The sequence below is a fragment of the Danio rerio genome, chromosome 20, assembly GCF_052040795.2.
Source record: "Danio rerio strain M-AB ecotype USA chromosome 20, GRCz13ab, whole genome shotgun sequence".
Lineage (NCBI taxonomy): Eukaryota > Metazoa > Chordata > Actinopteri > Cypriniformes > Danionidae > Danio > Danio rerio.
In genome coordinates this window covers 23,849,273-23,871,420 of record NC_141040.1, presented here as the reverse complement: position 1 = coordinate 23,871,420, position 22,148 = coordinate 23,849,273, and the positions used below count along the sequence as shown (strand labels likewise).

At 34.2% G+C, this 22,148-nt stretch overlaps 1 protein-coding gene across 3 annotated transcripts in view; it reads left to right on the top strand.

Moving 5' to 3' along the window:
• kcnh5a (potassium voltage-gated channel, subfamily H (eag-related), member 5a) overlaps window positions 1-22,148 on the top strand; it is a 227,759-nt gene that overhangs the window by 18,353 nt on the left and 187,258 nt on the right. For all 3 annotated transcript variants that reach the window (XR_015517664.1, XM_087296997.1, NM_001276280.1), the window contains 2 exon segments: window positions 13,363-13,486; window positions 21,313-21,419. Coding sequence is in view for 2 of the 3 variants with exons in the window: in XM_087296997.1 (XP_087153123.1) it covers window positions 13,363-13,486; window positions 21,313-21,419 (231 nt within the window). In the remaining variant the exon portion in view is untranslated.

Sequence of the window (22,148 nt, the reverse complement as noted above, 5' to 3'; positions counted from 1 at the left end):
TTATTTTTCTGCTATATATTGTGATAGGAATACAGTTTCCAACACAATCTCACGACAATTCGTAACTTTTTGATTTAGTGGCTAATTCGTATGAATTTGTACGATCTAATTCGTACAGTTTAGTACGATTTTCTCATCACCCAATGACGGTTGGGGTTAGGGGTAGGGTTAGGTGCCACGCCTCCTTTTTTAAATCGTTCATTTTCGTACGACTAAACTCGAATTCGTACAAATTAGCCACTAAACTGACAAAACGTACAATACTTATGTTTCCTTGTGAGATCAGTTTTTTTGTTTTTGTTTGAATAGCTCCATTTGGCAGTTTTTAGGGGAGTCTGACATGATTAAGATACAGAAAAAAATGAGTTTTTTTTTTAAAGATATTTTGTCTCATTTTTAGTCTAAGCATCTTAAAAAAATTTTAATCAAGTAAAAATATTGTTTGATTTCACTTTCATAAGAAATAATGCAAAATTACTATAGCCTGACAATGGGGGTAAGTAATCGATTCTTGTTTATATTCTAGGAAAGAAAACCATTTTTTTTCAGAGCATAAGTCAAATGACATTATATAGTCTTCATCGTATTAATAATTAAATACAGTTACCCTTTGTTACGCGCAAATGTTTTAATCTCCACACTGTAAAATGTAATAAGTTGACCTTACTTAGAAATATTGAAGAAACTGATTGCCTTAAAATTTCTAAGTAGTGTATTCATTTTAAATGAGCATAACTTAAAACGTTTTGTATTTACAACTTCTTAATAAAGTAAACTTCAGTACTGATGACCCAAAATAATTAGTTGTGTTAACTTCTTATTACTGTTCACAGAAAGTATTAGGAAACCGATTACCTTAAAATGATCAAGCTTGCTGAACTAAAACGTTTAAGTAAAGACAAAAACCAAGGCCATTTATATCGAAGTCAATATTTAGCTGCACCATGTTGGTGTTTCGTAACATCTCATTTTTTACGAGTTTACAAGTTTTTACGAGTCATTAGCCCAATGCTCAACCCCCAACTTGGAGGAACAGGATATACACACACATACACTACAGATAACTTAGCTTACCCAATTCACTCATAACTCCACACAGAAATGCCAAATGACCCAGCCAGGGCTCGAACAAGCGAACTTTGAGAGGCTTTGTGAGGTTACCCACTGCGCCACTTGTTTCCTCGGTTCCTTCATGACCATTCTCTATTATTTACATGCCTTTGACACATGACCAGTCAAAAGTTGTAGATGCATATTATTGTAAATGACTTGAATTTATTTAGTTTAACAACTTGATGTGCTGTTTCCCAGAGATGGGTTGCAACTGGAAGGGCATCCGTTGCGTAAAACATGTGGTTGGTGGTTCGTTCTGCTGTGGCGACCCCAGATTAATAAAGGGACTAAGCCAAAAAGAAAATGAATGAATGAATGAACTTGATGTGCACAGTGGGTAGCACATTTGCTGGTTCGAGCCTTGACTGGGTCAGTTGGCGTTTCTCTGTGGAGTTTGCATGTTCTCCCCGTGTTCACAATGGTTTCCTCCGGGTGCTCAGGTTTCCCCTAACAAGTCCAAAGACAGGTGGTACAGGTAAATTGGGTAGGCTAAAATTGACCGTTTATGAGTGTGTGTGTGTGTGTGTGTGTGTGTGTGTGTGTGTGAATGAGTGAGTGTGTTTGGGAGTTTCCCAGTGATGGGTTGCTGCTGGAAGGGCATCCGCTGCGTAAAACACATGCTGGATAAGTTGGCGGTTCATTCCGCTGTGGCGACCCCAGATTAATAAAGGGACTGAGCCGAAAAGAAAATTAATGAATGAACTTAATGTGCTAAAAAGTTGCGATGACTTGTTTAAATATTGTGAGGTGAATAAACTTATTCGTAATAAGTTAACTGCACTTAATTTTACTAGTGAGAAAGGCTTTTGCTTTTTCTGGCCTTAAAACACATGCACTTGATAAATTTTCACTCCATTATTGTTCTACTTTGTGTTCTGTGGCTCCTGCATGGTCAACTGTTATTCAGACTCTACCTTGCATATCCTGCGATCTGACTATTGCAGATGCACACATTGCAACATCGATGCTGACGCAATATATTGTGCAGTCAGATTTTCTCATCCTCACAGTTGTTAAAATTGCATGACTTTTGATTTCCTGAATATTTTGTGCACTCTAAACATTTATGCAGCACAAACTGGCTTAAAAACAGAGTAATAAAAAGAAAATCCTTAAAAGCATCATGTTGCCTTGTCTTTTTAAGACTCTTTCCAATTTAGTTTTATCACGCATTTTAATTTCTTCGCTCTCCACGTGTTTTATGCATACATCAAAAATTAAGATGCAACTGTTTCATGAGCTTGTGTGTGTGGGGGCAAGTTAAAGAGGGGTTAAAAATAATGCATATATATGTAAATATGTCCATGTGAGTGCGCGGATGGGATGTTTATTTTTTCTAGTATACGCTGCTGTGGAATTAAAGAGAGCCCAGCAGCTGTCTGTTGGCCTCCCACATGGAGTTGGCACGCACATCACCAAGTCTTTCATCGCTGTCAATATGCCTCTTATTCACCATTTACACGATAAGCTTTCGGCAACGTCCCATAATACACATAAAGCGCTGACGGACTGCCTTAGGCTTCACGTGGATGTGGAAGTGTGATCAATGTGTGTGTTACAACCACTCGTGCTATTTAAAGTCATGAGACATGAGCTGCTGTTAAAACACATGGAGACACAGGTAAAGCTGAATGCCAATTGGCCTCAAGTGAGATTATAAAGATTAAAGTCTTTCTCCTCGCAACATTCCATTGATTTTACATGCTGGCAGACAAAACCAGCTGTGTCCTCTTTTGGCCTGTGAAATGGATGCTCTTTTCGCCCAGAGGTTGATCTGTGCTGTCTGTGTTATTGCATTACTTTGTACAGAGGAGTCCGAGTATAGTTCACAAAAGATGTTTTGAATAATGCCGCAATGGTTTTTGTTCAAATGATTTGGACTATAAATAAATAATGCTTTTTTTTAACCTCATTATTTCATGCAGTGTTGTTTTGTTCATTAGAATAAAACTAAATCATGAAACAAAAATAGAGCTCAAACTCAATTTTTAAAGTAAGTTTTGGTTTTTTGATATATAAAGTTTTAAACCTGTTCAAATGGCTTGCATTAAACATAGCACTATAAAACAATAGAGTTGGGGTTCTCAATCCCTGTTTTGGAGGCTGCATAATTTAGCGCCGACCCTAATCAGACACACCTGGGCTGCGTCCGAAACCGCCTACCACTGAGTAGGTACTTCTTTTGAATTTAAACGTACTACTTGGCCGTTAAAAGAGTGCGTTCTAATTCAATTCAATTCAATTTGTCTATTGTTATGTGCAAAGTAAGGAAACACGTTTCCCTGTACAATGAAATTCTGACTTTGCCCTCTACAGTGAAGTCATACACAAAACATGCACGTCATACACATATATACACAGAAGTGACGGAAGTATAACTATGAAATGTGTGTGTGTGTGTGTGTATGTATGTATATATATATATATATATATATATATATATATATATATATATATATATATATATATATATATATATATCTGAATGGGCGAGGCAGTGGCGCAGTAGGTGGTGCATCTGCAAAAAGGTCGCTGGGTCGAACTTCGGGCTCAGTTGGCATTTCTGTGTGGAGTTTGCTTGTTCTCCCTGCCATCGAGTGGGTTTCCCCCACAGTCCAAAGACATGCGGTACAGGTGAATTGGGTAGGCTAAATTGTCCGTAGTGTGTGTGAATGTGTGTATGGATGTTTCCCAGAGATGGGTTGCGGCTGGAAGGGCATCCGCTGCGTAAAAAAACTTGCTGCACAAGTTGGCGGTTCATTCCGCCGTGGCGACCCCGGATTAATAAAGGGACTAAGCCGACAAGAAAATGAATGAATGAATGAAATATCTCTGAATTTAAATAATATATAATACTGATGTGGAGTAATGTAAACAATGTATAGTAAATAGAATGTAAATAATAAATAATACTGATGTAATGTAAACAATGTATAGAAGTTGTTTAAAATTGTGCATACAATTGTGCATATGCAATTGTTCTACACAGTATGAATGGAACTCGGACGTACCACATTCGCCATTTGGTCATGATCATGTGACCTCCCTGCGTCAGTTGCGTCGCTTCACTTCCATTTATGAATTCTCTCGCGGGGCATCATAGGATAACCTAGAGTCTATCCGATGCATACTTCAGAATCTTGCTGGAATTAGTAGTTCATCCGGGTACTTCTCGCATACTGATTTTTGAATTCTGTGAATTCAGACAAACTACTCGACTCGCATACTGATTTTAGCGTACTATATAGTATGGAAGTAAACAATTTCGGATGCAGAACTGGGCTAGCTAATCAAGCTCTTACTAGGCTTTCTAGAAACATCCTTGCAGGTGCTTGAAGCAGGTTACAGCTAAAATCTGCAGGACACCAGAACTCCAGGACTTGAGAACTCCTGCAACAGAGTGTGTTCAGGAATTAAATTGATAAATGTTGAAATTATACGCGTTACTAATCAGTACTAGTTAACATACTATAATACTAAAACCAAAATAAAAAGGAAAAATCTAAAAGTGGGCGGCACGGTGGCTCAGTGGTGAGAAGTTAAATTATTTATTTACTATTTTACATCTTTAAATCCTCTTAGAGACTTTTGTATGTGGCCCTAAAAGCACTGAAATGCATTTTTTAAAACAAAATATTTAAAAAGTAAAAATATTTTATTTATTATTATTTATTAATTTCAAAATTTAATACATCAACTAAATTAAATGAAAATAATAAATGTTTCCTCGACAGCGGCAACTTAAAAAAACTTTTTATGTATGCATGTACACTACTTGACAATAATCTTGTTGTCGATCCCAGTTGTTTGAGCAACAAATAATAACTTAATGACTTTTAGTTGATAATTTGTAAAAGTAGTAGAAGGATATTTTTTCCTGAATCATCTGTTGATCTGCATCTCAATCATCACAAATGCTGCAGAAGACATTTTGTAACCCACATTGGACCCAAGATTCTCACAGAAATCAGCCAAGTTTGGCGAAGGAAAAATCATGGTTTGGGATTACATTCAGTATGGGGCCGTGCAAGAGATCTGCAGAGGGGATGGCAACAACAGCCTGAGGTATCAATAAATTTGTGCTGCCCATTACATTACAAACCACAGGAGAGGGCAAATTCTACAGCAGGATAGCGCTCCTTCTCAGACTTCAGCCTCTCCATCAAAGTTCCAGAGAGCAAAGAAGGTCAAGGTGCTCTAGAATTGGCCAACCCATTCACCAAACTTAAACATATTGAACATAGGTGGGGTAAGATGGAGGAGGCATTAAATATGAATCCAAAGAGTCTTGAATAACTCTGGGAGTCCTGCAAGAACGCACCGTTTGCCGTTTCAGATGATGTTTTTAATAAGTTATTTGAGTCATATGTATAAATGCAGTTGTCCAAGCTCATGAGAGTCATACAATATATTAATTCTGTTTCCACTGCACTATGACTTTATATTCTTTATCGTACATTATTTCTGTTTAGTGACAAGAGTTTTGTCTAAGCTAAGTCAGATATTGTCTTTATTAAATATAAAAAAATCAAGGCATGATCATATTTTATTTGGGTGAAATAAGCATAATCTAGAGGCCTTTGCCTTTTATATCAGCCACTTCTGAAAATTATCAACTAGAAGTCAAGTTATTATTTTTGTTCCTAAAACTTGGATAGGCAACAAGATTTTTGTCGGGTATTGTATGTATGTAATGTATGTTTACTATAGTAACTATTACAGTTTACATGCAGTTATAAAGGCATTGAAATGATTTTTTACTATAACAATCTTCCATTAAAACTAAAGTAAACCAAATATAAGAGATAAACAATATATATATATATTTTTTAAATATTAAAAAAAAATCTAATCTCTAGTTAATGACTTACAGTAGCAGCACATGAGCTCATTCTCTCTCAGGCTCAGCTGTATTGTATTTTTGCTGTGGAATTGACTGTGTCCAGTCCCCCGCTCGCCTGAGCTCCTTTTCCATATTAGTTATTAATGCTTGACTTCTTGGCAGAGACTTTATTAGTCTGAACGTGCTGTCTTGGCTGAGGATGCGATATATCACCAGTGACAGAGCATTACGCCATTATCATCTCACCGAGGCCTGATCTGCAAACAGGATCTGGGTCTCCTGCATCCTCAGGGAGGATTTCTTCGCATTTGGCCTCTGATCCGAGGGCGAGGGCCGGGGCCGCTGTAATGAGTCTCCACTCTCCTTCCTCAAGGGGACAGCACTTTACTTCAGCTTTTCAGCCCAGGCAAACTGAAAAGAGGACCAGAGATAATGGAGACTATTCAATAGAGGAGAGAAGCAGCCACCTTTTTTAATGGCTGTGTCAAATGCCACGTCCTCTCTTTCTCTCTTTTGTCCTCAGGGTGGACTGCATGCTCCTAGAGTTTCCACAGTATAAAAGCCTTGTGTACTACAGAATAACAAATCGTTGCTGTAACTTTGCATTGTTATAAAGCACATTTGAATGATGTCACTCAACCAGTGAAAAGTTTGGGTTTACTACAAGTTTACAATTGAAGAGTTCAGATGCAAAAACCTCTAAATGTCATCTAAACTTTTCTTTTAAAATGAGCATTTTTCTCAGGCTCATGTTAGTAGGTTTAGTAATTTCACTTTTTTGTTGATCAAAAGAGTATTTTCATTGCCTGTAATTTGAAAAAAACTTAACATAAATATAGTTCAGATTTTGCATCTGAACTCTTCAATTTATAAAATGTGTGATTTTTATTTTGCTACACTTTTTTTTTAGAACATATTTTTATGTTTTTTTTCTTTTTAGACATACACGAAACAAAAATACAAACATAACATAAAATGCCTGACACAAAACATAACTGCATATACTAAAATATACATATGGCCAAAGCCATAAGCTTTTATGTTACAAACATTACAATATGGCAGGAAGAGTGAAAAGTTTGATGAAAACAGAAAACACATGAATGAATGTCTATACGGACATTATGTCATTCCGAGTTTCAAAATGTCACATAAAGCAAGGTTTATACTGTCTAGATATGGTGTCCAAGTGCGAATAAATGCATCAGTTGTGGAGTGGCTAAGACATGTTAGGTATTCCAGGGGAATAATCTCTCTAGTTATTGAATGCCATCCTTTAATGGAAGGGGGCTTATCATTGATCCATGACATCAAAATGTGTTTCCTGGCAGCAAAAGTTAACAGGCAGAAGAGTCGTTGTTCTTACTTGTTCCTGATTAGTTTGCAAGGAAAACCCAGGAGAAGGGACAAAGGGTCTATCTATGACCAGTCATTTTGCTACACTTTAAAAAATGTTGAGTTATTTATTTAACCCAATGGTTGTGTTAAACATATGTTGTGCTTTGTTGGGTTATTTTTTAACCTTTATTTGGTTATTTATTTAATAACTCAACCAGTTGGGTTAAAAATTTGAGTTTCAACATTCAGTTAGTTTAACTGACAGAAAACAGCTGTATTAATATGTGTGCGTATTGTTGTTTTTGTGTTATAAAGTTTATTTAATCTATAACGCAACAATATTGTTGTTATTTCTTTTATTAAATTACTTCTCCGTGTCATGTTTTTTTTTTTGATCCATTTCACTATGAGGACCATCTTTTAGACGCGTTTAGATGTGGTTAAAATGTATTGTACATTGTGGACAATAAGTGAAGCCTGCTGCAGCTGCTGGACAGTCTCTACAGCACACAGAGCTCCATATTCTGCTCCATCAACACATGTTTTTCTGCTTGCACAGTTTATAACTGTCTACTTTGTTCTTTTCCTTCATTGTTTGTGATTCTTAATTTATTTTAACAAAAGTGTCAGGAACTAAAATGTAATAAGCATTTTCAATATTTTTGAAAACTGTATGTTATTTATTTACACAGCCATAATTTTAAAATTAATAGTAGTACTAGTAGCAATAGAAAAAAAAAAGTAAAAAAAAAAAAAAACATTTAATCGAAATAACCCAATGCATTGGGTTAAATAATGTAATGAAAATACCCAGAAAGGTGCTATAATAACCTAAAGTTGGTTTATATGTTGGGGCGATTTTTAGCCCAACTATTTTAACAGAGTAGTGCATATTGGTATTCTTTCATTGAACAGTTAATCCATTAAAATTTAGTTTTTTTAATCAAAGTCTGACCATTTGTTTCTGTGTTTAGAGTATTAGTCCCTCTCTTTTGACAACAGTTTGACCGAATATTCCTCTAACCATTAGCTTGCTATGAGTGAATGTTGAGCAAAAAGAAAGCCCTGACACATACTTAGGGCCAGACAGAATATGAGGACATTTTTTTGTAAAAAGTTTATAAAAAATCTGTGGATTTATGTGGAAGAATTTTTGGGAGTATCATAACTAAAAATGGAATATGTTTAAAAAAAAAAAAAAAAAAAAAAAAAAAAAAAAAAAAAATATATATATATATATATATATATATATATATATATATATATATATATATATATATATATATATATATATATATATATATATATATATATATATTTATTTATTTAATGTTTACAATGCAAAATCCAATTAGATCAAATTATTTGGAAAACAAAGCAAGTCTATCTCATAATATATCTACTAAAAGACAGAAAATATTACTGAACAAACTGTATTGCAAATAAATCATATGAACATTTCCATATTAGTGAATAATATTACTGAAAATAATTTATATCTTAATCTGAAATATTAATTAATAAACATTTACACAAGTATACAAATAGACTCAATAATGGGCTAAAATCTGCAGATTTCTGTGTGGGCATACCCATACTCAATATTCAGTTTCTGTTGGAAATTTATCAACATACTGAAATAAGTCTCACAGCTTATGGTTCAAAAACTTTAATGTTTCATGAGCAGCAAATCAGCATGAGACATGTGACACTAAAGACTGGATTAATGATGCTGGAAATCAGAGGAAAAAAGTAAATTTTTGGTCACACTTTATTTTAAGGTATTATTACCAACCATTAACAGTATCTTTTAGCTAAATAAACGTTTGAGCTCTCTTGGCCACTGTACCGTACCTTATCTGATACTTATAAAAATCTCAAAAATATGGAAGACGTGAACTCAAACATGTCTCAAAACATAACTTAAGACGTATCGCCAACACATCCATCAATCAAAACTATTCCCAACCCACAATTCATTCAATCATTTTTTTTTCTGCTTAGAATGAACCTTCAACTTGTCTAGCATCTGTTTTACGCAGCGGATGCCCTTCCAGCTGCAACCCATCACTGGCAAACACCCATACACACTTATTCACACACATACACTATGGACAATTTAGCTTACCCAATTCACCTATAGCACACAGCTTTGGAATTGTGGTGGAAACCAAAGCACCCTGAGGAAACCCATGCAAACACGGGGAGAACATGCGAATTCCACACAGAAATGCCAACTGACTCAGCCGGGGCTCAAAACAGCAACCTTCTTGCTGTGAGGCGACTGTGCCAACCCAAAATGATAAAGTTAATAAAAAAATTTAATTAATTGTCAAAAAATTGTCAGGAATTGTATTATTTCAGCTCATTTTAAACAAGTAATTTGAACAAGCAGCAAAATTAATTCAAGCGAAGATGATGTTGTGTGTGTGTGGGGGGGATTTCAATTGTCACAGACATTTCTAGAACATTTTGTGACCTGATTTGTTTTCCGGTGCTGTAATATCCTCTTCGCCGGGCTATTTTTATACCTGCGTCGGATGGCTGGACTGGAGTCAGCTCACTGAAACACTAATGAAGACTAGAGAGGATGACTTAGTCTCTTTAATGGCTCAGTCTCACAGGAACAATGTTCAGGTCTTTAACCCACCTGCTACTGCTGGACCACCGCGTGTCAATTACACTCATGTCAACACTGCACTGCAATTCAATTTGCCAAAAGAAAGAATGAACCCGTTACGGGGGGTTCCACAAATAGAGTCTAAAGTGGGAGCTGAAATTTCAGTCTCATTTAAATTTTGAACAAGTTGGCTCTGAAAGGGAAGTCTGTGAGTGAGAAAGAGTTTGCAGACGTCAGGGGATTCATCTCAATGCTCTGTTTCAATTTATATTTATTTTAATGCTTTATTTTGTAGTCTGTTAACAGTGAAAACAGTTAAATACTAAGCAATTTTAAAGCAATATTTTGGATAGAATAAGTTATATGTATGATTATGTGTACTATTGTTTAAATCTGTCTGAGTCTCTATAACAGTTGTGTATATGTACTGGGTGGAACTTGACTTTTAAAATACAAAAATGTTTTTTGAAAAAATTCTGAATAACATCAATTATAAAGATGCCTCTTAAATTTTTTTCTTTCTTTCTTTTTTTTTTTTTTGCAGCCATTTGATGTAGTTACAGCGTCTACCGGCAGGGTCAGGCTAGCCTGTTATACACTTTTTGCCCTAAGCAGTTCTATTTGTTCTTATAAATTATGCCTCTTAGAGCTTTCAGGAAAACATCTACACAAGTAACTAATTATAAACTAGATGGTTGACTCTCCACCCGTGTTTGAAGCCGTTGTTAACAAACACCACATCTGTGTGTTGCTGTGGGTTTCATGCTTTATGCATTTTAGCAAAATGGACAGTTTCTCCTTTTTTAATGAAGTATGCAGTAAATGACCCTTCCCGGGATTACGTTTGCCTTATTCATCTTTCATTTTAAGATCACAAACTTTTTTTATCACGCATTTAGCACACATTTCTTTATATTACTGTCACAAATTAAATACATTTTAAAAACATTTTTAAAAGTGTATACAGTATATTGGAGCTATTTGTTTGTTTTTTCTTTGCATGTACATACTGTATGTATGTATTAGAGCTGCGCAATTTGTCGTTTCAGCATTGATATCACAATGTATTAATACACAATAGTCACATCGCAAGATATGCCGTGTTGAGTTGGGATTATAGTTGACCAGAACCCACAGGGTAAAACACACAACATTTGTGGAGTCACTGTAGAACTGAACCATAATATATTGAAAGTTTGTCATTTATATGTGTTTTTATTAATTCCTGTAACTGTGTCAGCATTTTAAAATAATTTAAAGAATTCAGGCATAAGAAATTGTATGGTTTGCAAGTGATAAAGATTATTTTTAATAAATTTTTTAAATGATGAAGACCTATTCACTGTTATTTTACATTTAATTATTCAATTATTTTACCTGAATACTGTTAAACTCCCCAGAAAACCACACATTATGTAACTTAATCTTTGCCCCATTTTATTTATTGACTGTTTATTTATGACTGTAGTTTGTTTATTGTATATATACATAATATAAAATAATATATAAACCTATACATGATTCACTCCCCTACAAAATCATCCCGATCAATGAATGAATGACTCACCAAATAGGGTTAAGTCATCTGGTAAAATTGTGTTCATATTGCAATATAATTTTTTTCCAATATTGTGCAGTCCTAGTATGTATGTATGTATGTATGTATGTATGTATGTATGTATGTATGTATTAAATAAATATTTATTTGCTTATTTAATTTACCTCAGTTTTTGCACATGCTGAAAAAGATGCTGGGATCCACACAATTGTTTTGTGTTGGGACAACATGAAGGAAATGAGTAAACATGCTATATTTTATAAATTTAAGTGGATTGATCATAAAACAAGTAAGTTTTAGCAAAAACACTCAATAATTGGGTTGTTTTTCATTTATTTTAAAGAAGTAGTTTGAAAAAAACAGCAAACATAATTTTTTGTGTGTGTAATTTGCCTTCCAAATCCCCCTGCTGGCCTCACTTACTCCCACACCCCTAAACTGCACTCCCATCCGGGTCACGGCACCAAATGCATCCTCTAGTTAATGTAACCTAAGATGTTATATGCAATTTTTTTTTACTAAACATTAAACACTCTCTTTCTTGCTAAATGAATTATGGTCACCCTGTCTAGTCATGCCTAGAGTTTCAGGCTGAGAACAGTTTGTACTGTAATGTCACTGCGCCATTCCAGTCTCGCGCAGAAACACAATTGGAACCATACCTGATTATTCTAAGAGCGGTCAAAGAGCTTAGAATGACCAAGAGGTGACACTCTAGTGTAATTTGGGAAACAGCCACTAGAGGGCGGCCATTTTGGAATGAATACTCCAATAGAACAACAGCATATTATAAGTCTGTCAAATAAACTATTAAAAGTGCTGATGATTGTGATAATAAGTGTTGTATTGTCGTCTTTCATGTTGTATCTCAGGTTTAATAAGCTTTTTAAATAGATAAATAAAAAACAAAACAGACAAGCAAGTGGTTGCCTTACCAACGTACACAATATCTCTATCTAATGACCTACGTAGTTAAATTTTTTTCCTCACATAAATTGATAGTATGTTGGAGGAGTTTTAATTATTATATATATATATTTTTTTTACATCTGTTCTTGTACACAATATTTTGACTCCCAAATTTCCCTGCTGGCCTTTGTTACTCCCCTAATTTACACTCCTATCCGGGTCATGGCACCAAATGTTACCCATTGTTATTGTAACCCAAGATGTTACATGCAAATTATTCTTTTTGCTAAATATTAAACTAGGGCTGTGCGATTTGGGGGAAACATCTAATTGTGATTTAATTTTGTAGTCAAGCTTTAACTCAATATTCAGCAAGCCATAGCAACAATTTTGCGACAGCTCTTAAAAATGACCTGTTTTTGTTTGGTGTCTGTGACTTTGAATATAGCAAAATATTCTAATATTACCAGTGCTGTTTTTTTATATATATATTCAATTATCTATTAATGCTTCTGAAGCAGCAGATGCCATTATCCCACTTGTCCACACTTTTCTGTTTGTTTTCTTTTTTGTGGGCGTTCCACATACTGTAGTTCTGTTGTTGGGCAGAACGAAATTCTGATTGGGTAGAACGAAAGTGCGCTTACTCATTTGGCTAGTAAGACAGTCACACACAGATGACAATCACACATTTGCTCTGGGCAGGGGAAATTAAAACATACATATGATTCATACTGCAGCCTCTTGCGATTTAACTAATCGAAACCTTTCAAACTGCTATTCGATTTCGATTAATCGCACAGCCCTACATTAAATACCCTCTTTTTTGCAAAACTGAAACATGGTCACCCTGTCCAACCATGTCTAGAATCATGCCATGCCGAACAGTACAACACAATAGTGGAAAATCTTTACTAAAATACAATATATAAAAGTTTTTTTACATAAATAAATGTGTCCATCTCTTGTCTTTGATTGCAGAGAACAGTTTTTTGCTGGGGAATGCGCAGATCGTGGAGTGGCCTATAGTTTACAGTAATGACGGATTCTGCAAGCTCTCTGGTTACCACAGGGCAGAGGTCATGCAGAAGAGCAGCACATGCAGGTCAGTGTCTCTCCTGTTTCTTTGTTCACACCTAGACTTATTTTGCACTCAATGGCAGACAGTGATGTGAGACAAATGGATAATCACAACTTCTCAAGCAAAGTCATGCTGGATCCAAAAAATGCATTAGTGCGTATCATAACTAAATCATGTGTTTTCACAGAATTGCATTACTTTGGATGCGGAAAGGAAGCATCACAAGCTTTTCCAGAGGGATTATGCTTGAATAGCTGCAGCTGAATCTAATCTAAAAACTGATGCAAGGCAGAATGAGAAGGAGAGGAAAGACAGAGTTAGATTTTTTTTCCCTCAAGTGAGTTCTCCTGTTTGGGAAAACATATCTAAAAATAAATACAGTTTATATATTCATTATATGACATTTTCTTTCTTTTAAAAATATTTCCTAAGTACTGTTTACTGTGTACTGATTTATAATTACAAATCTATGTTGTCTTTGTTGTGATGACAGTATTTTATTAACATTTGCCTAATTTTTTTTTGCAAGAGACAAATATTCTGTTTAACTACAGTTTAAAGGTTTAACTGGGTTTATTAGATTAACTAGGCAAGTAATAAGGTACAGTTGAAGTCAGAATTAGTAACCCCCCTTTGTGTGAATGATGTTTAACAGAGTAAGGAAATTTTTACAGTATGTCTGATAATATTTTTTCTGGAGAAAGTCTTATTTGATTTATACGGCTAGAAAAAATAAGCTTTTAATTTTGAAAAAAACATTTTTCAATCAAAATTATTAGCCCCTCTAGGCTAATTCTTTTTTTCAATAGTCTACAGAACAAACTGTCATTATACAATAATTTTATTACCCTAACCTGCCTAGTTAACCTAATTAACCTAGTTAAGCCTTTAAATGTCACTTTAAGCTGTATAGAAGTGTCTTATAAAAATATCTAGGAAAATATTAATCACTGTCATCATGGCAAAGATAAAATAAATCAGTTATTAATGAGTTATTAATACTATTATGTTTAGAAATGTGTTGAAAAAAAACTTCACTCCGTTAAAGCAGAAATTGGGGAAAAAATTAACAGAGGGGCTAATATTTCAGGGGGACTAATAATTCTGACTTAATGTGTATATGCACACAGACTTTTAATTTTCAGCCAGCCCCAGGGTTTCCAGTCTTTCCATTACAAAATTGCCACATTTAAGATCTGATTTCTTTACTACCTGATAGATATACGATATAAAGTGGGTTTCAGATCCGACAGGAAGAACTGCATTAAATTCCGTTTTCCCCGTCATGTCTTTAAAGAGCTCCTGTTATGGGTTTTTGAAAATGACCTTCCATGCAGTGTATAACACAGCTGTAAGTAAATGAAAACATTCAGCTGAGGTTTAAATCTGAAAGTGCACCTTAAAAAAATATAGATTTTTTAAAATAAAAGATTCGAGTCATTTAAATGATTTGCTGTTTGTCTGAATCTTTCACCTGTTTATATTGACGTCAATACGAATCAATATTAAATATGAAGTGCCGTATCTGGTAAAACGTGAATGCGCCTTACCTTCAGATGCTAGCAGAGTGCCGACACGAAGATGAGTGAACATTAATAAGTGAACATTCTGGTGTTTTATGCTATAACCTACCTTGCAACAGGAAATTTGTGGGCCATTTGTTAAAAGAAGGATAAGAAAAGACTATTGATGTATGGGACTTTGTCAGAACTTGACAGGAACTTAACCGTACATAGTTCATGTTTCTTCCTTAATTTCACAAGTGTAAGTGCAATTAAAATGGTTGCTTCCTTGTTTTCTCTAGCTTGCAAAATATATATTTAATTGTGTTTTGTTACTTGTAATCGCTCCACGTGGCTTGTACTGTATCTGGTTAACTTTTTATATTCAAATATCATGCCTAAAGCCATGTTGAAAACACGGTGCGTGCCACTTTCTTTATGGATTTAAATGCATTTGTGAGCTCGCGATCCTCTGCCATTTGTCATTGCTATGGCCACCGTCTGCTGTTTCTCTCACACACGTGTCAGTCAAGCAAAAGTGTAGTTCAGCTTTTGCCACCGTGTGGATTAATACTGAATGTGTGTCGTTGTTTTAATTTATGGTTAGGAATAGAGCAAAATGCTGCTGTTTAATGGCAATACTTTAATGCACTCCTGCATTGGGTTTACACACACTCAGCACTCTGACTACTTCAACAATGTTAATAGTGGGCATTTTTCTCTGTCTCGCGCTGAATGCAGTCGACTAATCACAACAGACTGGGTCATCGGACCAATCAGCACAGATTAGCATCGCGCTAAGGAGGGGTTTGGGAACACATTAATCGCTGAACAATTCATATGGGAGTCGCTGGGATAATTGGGTAAAAATAAATGCATTTTACAAGGCAATGAAAGTGTTTTTTGACCCTGCATGCATATCAGTCTTTTGTTGGAGACACGCAAAACCAAAATATGACCTTTTTAAATGCATAAAAGGGGCTCTTTACAATATGACAATTTATTTTACCTCAGTATTTCCAATGGAGTTTCTGTGCTAGCCTGTTACTAATGACGGCTCTAGCGATTACACGGTCTTTCATCTCGTTTTATGCTTAAACAACTTAATGAATGCTTAAATCTATTTAACTGAATGCATTTTGATAACATTACAACATTGATGCTGTCAAAAGCAACCTTGTTGAATTGAAAATAGTCACATTAAGTTTTCACCGGAAGTTTATCATTGGCTGAAAAACACTAGCTGAGCTAGAGCCCATTAGGCAAGTCACTTCTCTATGGAAAAAAAAATGGCCATTTTCTGTCTAATTATTACATTTAAAATACCATTAACAAAAAAAATTATTAAAATAAATTAACATAACATTGTTAGATTCTTTATTTAATATCTAAAATGTTTAAACAAAGAAAGCTAGTTAAAAATACATTTTTGAATGCATTAAAAATCATAAAAAAAAGATAAAAAATAGTGATTTTTTTAAATGAAATATATTTTAAGTTTTTAAAATGTATTTTTTTGAGCCTCACAATTAAAAAATATTTATATATAAATAATATTTAGATATATATTTTAGAAAAAAAAATATTGTACCATATGGGACTAGCTGCTATTTCTGCTAGCTGCACTGATCAGAATGCGGATGTTTCTCTAATGATTTGTTAAAGTGTTAAGAACCGAAGTGTGATTTTCTCACTCTGCTTGAGCTAGCAATGCCGCTAAAGCACACTTCTCACATCACTTCAGCTGCGTTAAGCCATAGTAAATCTGCCTGCGCTCTTTAGCCACTCCGAGAGCGCATTTCTCCTGAGCCATCACTGAACACCTTGTTAGCGCTAAATACGCTCAGTAAGGTGCCAATCATCAGAGCAGAAATAGAAAGACCAACTACAGTGATTTGGCTCTACCTACATGCGGCGATATGGATCTGCCTACAAACTGTGATATGACTCCAGATTGACTCAAGATTCAAGGGGAATTTTGGACGCAGAGCTGGCACAAGCCTTTGTCAGCTAAAGCAATAAGGGTGAGGATTTGATACGAAAAAATCTCCAAGAAGCTCACAGCCACAAAACTCAGCTGCCCTATAATTACCTCTGTTTTTGGTTGTATGGAAGCTGAAGTGATAATAAGATCCAAAAACAAACACCATCTTTAAGAGGAAACTGGGGGATTCAGTGCAGCGCTAAAGAGGTTGTAAAATCTCCCAGTCCTTATTGTAGTAAAGTGCTGAAATTATAAGGACTCAAGAATGCAACAGACAACAGATTAAAAAAAGACTAAAAGGACTGACCACTTTTACATTCTAACATTGTAGTAAAAATATAGTTTAATGTTGTTGTTTTTTTTGCAATATATTAATATACATATTATTGAACAAAACATTTTCACATTTTCAAGTGGTACTCACCTCTAAAAAGTAATTTTCTTACTCAGTTTTGTCTTGCTTTCCAATTATTTTCTAAATATTGTTCATATAAATATATCTAAATATAATATCCAACTTAAATGAGTTGCTTAAGAACATAATTAAAGAACTGTTTTTTTCTTTGAGGTTTTATCTCTCAATTTGTACTTTATTTTAATAAAACAGGACTTAATATTTGATTTTGTTTCTCAAATAGAGAAAATATGGTAACACTTTAGTTTAGGTCACAATTATTAACTGTAAAAAATATGGATGACGCACCTTTTCCCATTAAACGCTTTAAATGCAAAACACTAATGATCACAAATGTGATTTATTTATTTATTTTTTTATTTATTAATGATTTTTTTTGACAAATATTGCGATTTTGGATTTAATGTGCGATTTAATTTTGTAGTCAAGCTTTAGCTCAATAATCTGTATCGTGGCTTCTTACTGCTTTAATGCAGTGAGTGTTAGTTAAAAAAGAACTGAAAAGATATTAATTTCATTCATTCATTTTTTTTTTCGGCTTAGTTTTTTTATTAATCAGGGACTGCCACAGCGGAATGAACCGCCAGATATTAATTTACTTAAGCATTAATTCAAATGTATTTTTAAATAATCAGAAATTAAGCACTCATTTTTCTCTAGCGCAAACAGTAAGCACAAATAAAATGACCTTGCTTTTCTGTAAACAAGTTAAACTTAAATCCGGGAGATAATGTAGCTTATTGTAAAAACTAAATAATAATATTTATAAAAACACAGAACACTCAGCAAAACTAACATGGCTGAAACAACTCTGAAATTGTACTTTGCTGCTGTTTGTTACTAGATTGTCACTGGAAATACTTTCAATTGACTTTTTTGTGAGATACTCATAACTCAGTTGTGCTCACTCAATTGGCTAGTAAGTCTTTCTAGCCTGATCTCACAAGGAAACGTAAATATTTTACGTTTTGTCAGTTTAGTGGCTAATTCGTACGAATTCGTACAAGTTCAGTTGTACGAAAATGTAAAATTTTAAAAAGGAGGTGTGGCACCCAACCCCACCCCTAACCCCAACCGTCATTGGGTGATGAGCAAATCGTACTAATTCATATGAATTAGCCACTAAATCAAAAGTTATGAATTGCTGTGAGATAGCGTTGGTCCATCACACATAGATGGCAGTCACGCATTTGCTCTGGGCAGGGGAAATTAATTAAATTAATTCAATAATATAAATATATTTCATATAACAGTCCCTTGCGATTAGCTAATCGCTTAGTTTTAAATCGCAATTGCGATTCGATTAATCCACTGCCCTACTAGTTATTATAGACTCAGTTTATGAGTAGGCCCTGAGGTCCACCCTATTTTACCAAGGTCCCCCCATTTTTACATTTCTGGCCTCACTCCTGTCACAAAATGCTTTACAGTAAACAGACAACAAAAATCAAAACAAGTTAAATTCCGTTTGCAAATACCACTGAAGTGTATTAACAGCCAACCATTTTTTATTTGTCCAAAAAGATGTGTCCCATAGTTGTTAAAAAAGAAAGTTCCAGAGCCTTGGAGCCACAACACAGCAGGCACGGTCAACTCTTGTCTTAAGACGTGTTCTAGGAATAGCTAAACAGTCTTGGTCAGAAGACCTCAAAGGACCTCAACAGCCATAGGAGAGTGCATGTAAAAGTTCTTGGATATAAAAATACCTGGAATTTTAAAATGTACTCTTGAATTAATGGGAAACCAATGAAGGGCTTTAAGCACAGGAGTAACGTTTGACCTCCTGCTAGTGTTTGGTTAAAAGCCTTGCAGCTGCATTCAGCACAACTTGTAAGCTCTCCATAGATGATTTGTTCAAACAAGTGTGCAGAACATTACAAAAATCCAACTGTGAAGAGATAAAGGCATCAACAAATATCTCTTCTTTATAATCTTCACAATCTTGCTAAAACATAGAGCTGTTAAAACTTAGAGCTTTATTAAAAATATTATTAAATCATTATATTATATTAGTTCTATTAAATATGAGTAATTTTAGGGGTAGCTCTATCAATAATCAAACACTTCAGTTTTATTAGGATTAAGTTGCAAAAAGTTGTCAGACATCCATTTGGTAAGACTAAAAAATCCTGCGGTCTGTCAGGGCTAAAATACAATTGCAAATCATCAGCTTAACAATGATAAGATGTTAATTAAAAAAAAAAACTAATGATCTTACTTAGTGGAACCATATACAAACTATATTTCTTTCATATTTTTAGCACAAAAGAAGTTATTTTTAATAATGCTGCAAACTGGTATCCACTGATTTTCATACTTTCATTTCAGTTATCAACAGGCTTACCTTTAATATGTTCATTGTGTTCAACAGAAGAAAGAATAATTAATTAATAAATGTTAGTAAGCAGTTTATAACTGCAGCTACAAATGCTCTATTCTTGACCTACTAGCACCTATATATTGTGCTTAACAATTGTAATTTCATACTTTGCTAATGATTTATTTTTCATTACTAAATTAAGTATTGCATTATTTACAAACCAGTTGTATTTAAGAGTAGCTGAGGGGTTTTAGGATCATTCAGAATGAGTTAGTAAATGATTAATAAACTATTGAAATCAACATTTATATATCTTATTATTCAGGCATATACTAATAGTTAACTAATATGTTAATAAATGCTTTATTAACTCAAATTCATGCAGTTTTGTGACCTAATCTAAAGTAAAGACTATTTATGCTTTATAAATCCCTTATAAATGACAAATAAAGGCTCAGAATCAAATGAACAACAATCCTTGCGATCTTATTTAAAAAGTAAAATTACTGTAAAGTTTAAACATTGCTGAATAACAGGAGTGTCAAATACGACATAAAACTGGATAAAACAACAACAATATAATAATGTAACAATATATAGTAAGATGTCATGTTTAAACTCTATAACGATTTTATTTTATGTAAGGTTGCAAAGATTTATTTTTTATTTAAAGTACAGTTTCATTTGTGTATCTTTAAATGAATAGGAATGAATAACATCATTTTTCCTGTTTAGAATTTAACTGAGCTTTTATTTGTTGTTTATAAGGGATTTATAAAGCATAAATAGTCCTCACTTTAGATTAGGTAATAAAACTAGATGAAGATGAGTTAATAAAGCATTTTATTAACATACATTGTAACCATTACGATATGCTTGGTTGATAAGATATATAAATGTTGATTTCAATAGTTTATTAGTCATTTACTAACTCATTCTCAATGATCCTAAAAACCCTCAGCTACTCTTAAATACAAATGGTTTGTAAATAATGCAATACTTAATTTAGTAATGAAAAATAAATCATTAACCAAGTATGAAAGTACAATTATTAAACACAATATATTGGTGTTCATAAGTCAAGAATAGAGCATTTGTAGCTGCAGTTATAAACTGCTTACTAACAATTATTAATGTAGAGTTAATGCTTAACAGATAATGAATTCACTATTTGCTAATGCTTAATAAATGATTTATAGTGTGTAGTTATTATAAAGTGTTACCGAAAGGAACTCTAACAGGTTTGGAATCACTTGAGGATGAGTAAATTTCATTTATATCTTATTTTGGCAAGCTATCCCTTTAATACACCTTTTACGTAACATTAAGGCTAGATCTGGTCGGAACTGTGGCTCAGTGCGTACTGTTTGTCCAGCCTCCACAAGTTCAATAGAGCGGCTACAGTAACTGACAGCTTGTGTCATCAGCCACTCCTCCTTGTGCACACTCCGTCTATTAATTGACAGTGAAAGACAAGGTAGAGTTGACTGGGCGGATGTGTGTGCCACACAGGTGCGATGCGCGGCTCTCCTTACTGTCTTTTTCTGCTCTCTTTGTCTCACTCATTTTCATCACTCGTTTCTCATAACCTTTTTTTATTATTCTTTTGTCTCTCTGTCCCCTTTGCAGTTTCATGTACGGCGAGCTGACAGACAAGAAGACAATAGACAAAGTCAGACAGACCTTTGATAACTATGAGTCCAATTGCTTTGAAGTGCTGCTCTATAAGAAGAACAGTGAGTATTTCTGCTGGGATTGTTGTGCCTGCTGCATCTGGCAGAAAAGTGAACGTGAAGAGATGCAATTGTGCTCTATGTGAGAAGCTGCATTCCTGAAATGAGGGAAAATGACTTGTTTTTATTTTGTGCATATATAAGTTCAGTTACATCCCAGTAGGCACCTTTATGTTAAAATGACATCAAAATGCATGTCAAAAAATACATTTATTTTTAATTTAATGTCAATTGACAACCTTTTTTATATGCTGTACAGTTGAAGTCAGAATTATTAGCCTCCCTGTTTATTTTTTCCCCAATTTCTGTTTAACGAAGAGCAAATTTTTTCAACACATTTCTTAACATAATAGTTTTAATAACTCATTTCTAATAACTGATTTATTTTATCTTCACCATGATGACAGCAAAAAATATTTTACTAGATATTTTTCAAGACACTTCTATACAGCTTAAAGAGACAATTAAACGCTTAACTAATAATAATATTAATAATAAAAATTCCTTACATTTATATAGCGCTTTTCTGGGCAATGTGTAAAGTGCTTCACACATTGGGGGAAACTCCTCATCCACCACCAGTGTGCAGCATCCACCTGGATGACGGGATGGGCAGCCTGACCGCACACCACACACCAGCTGATTGGTGAAGGAGAGACAGAGTGATGAAGCCAATTATGATATGAGGATGGTTAGAAGGTCATAATTGACAGAGGTCAGTGGGCAAAATGT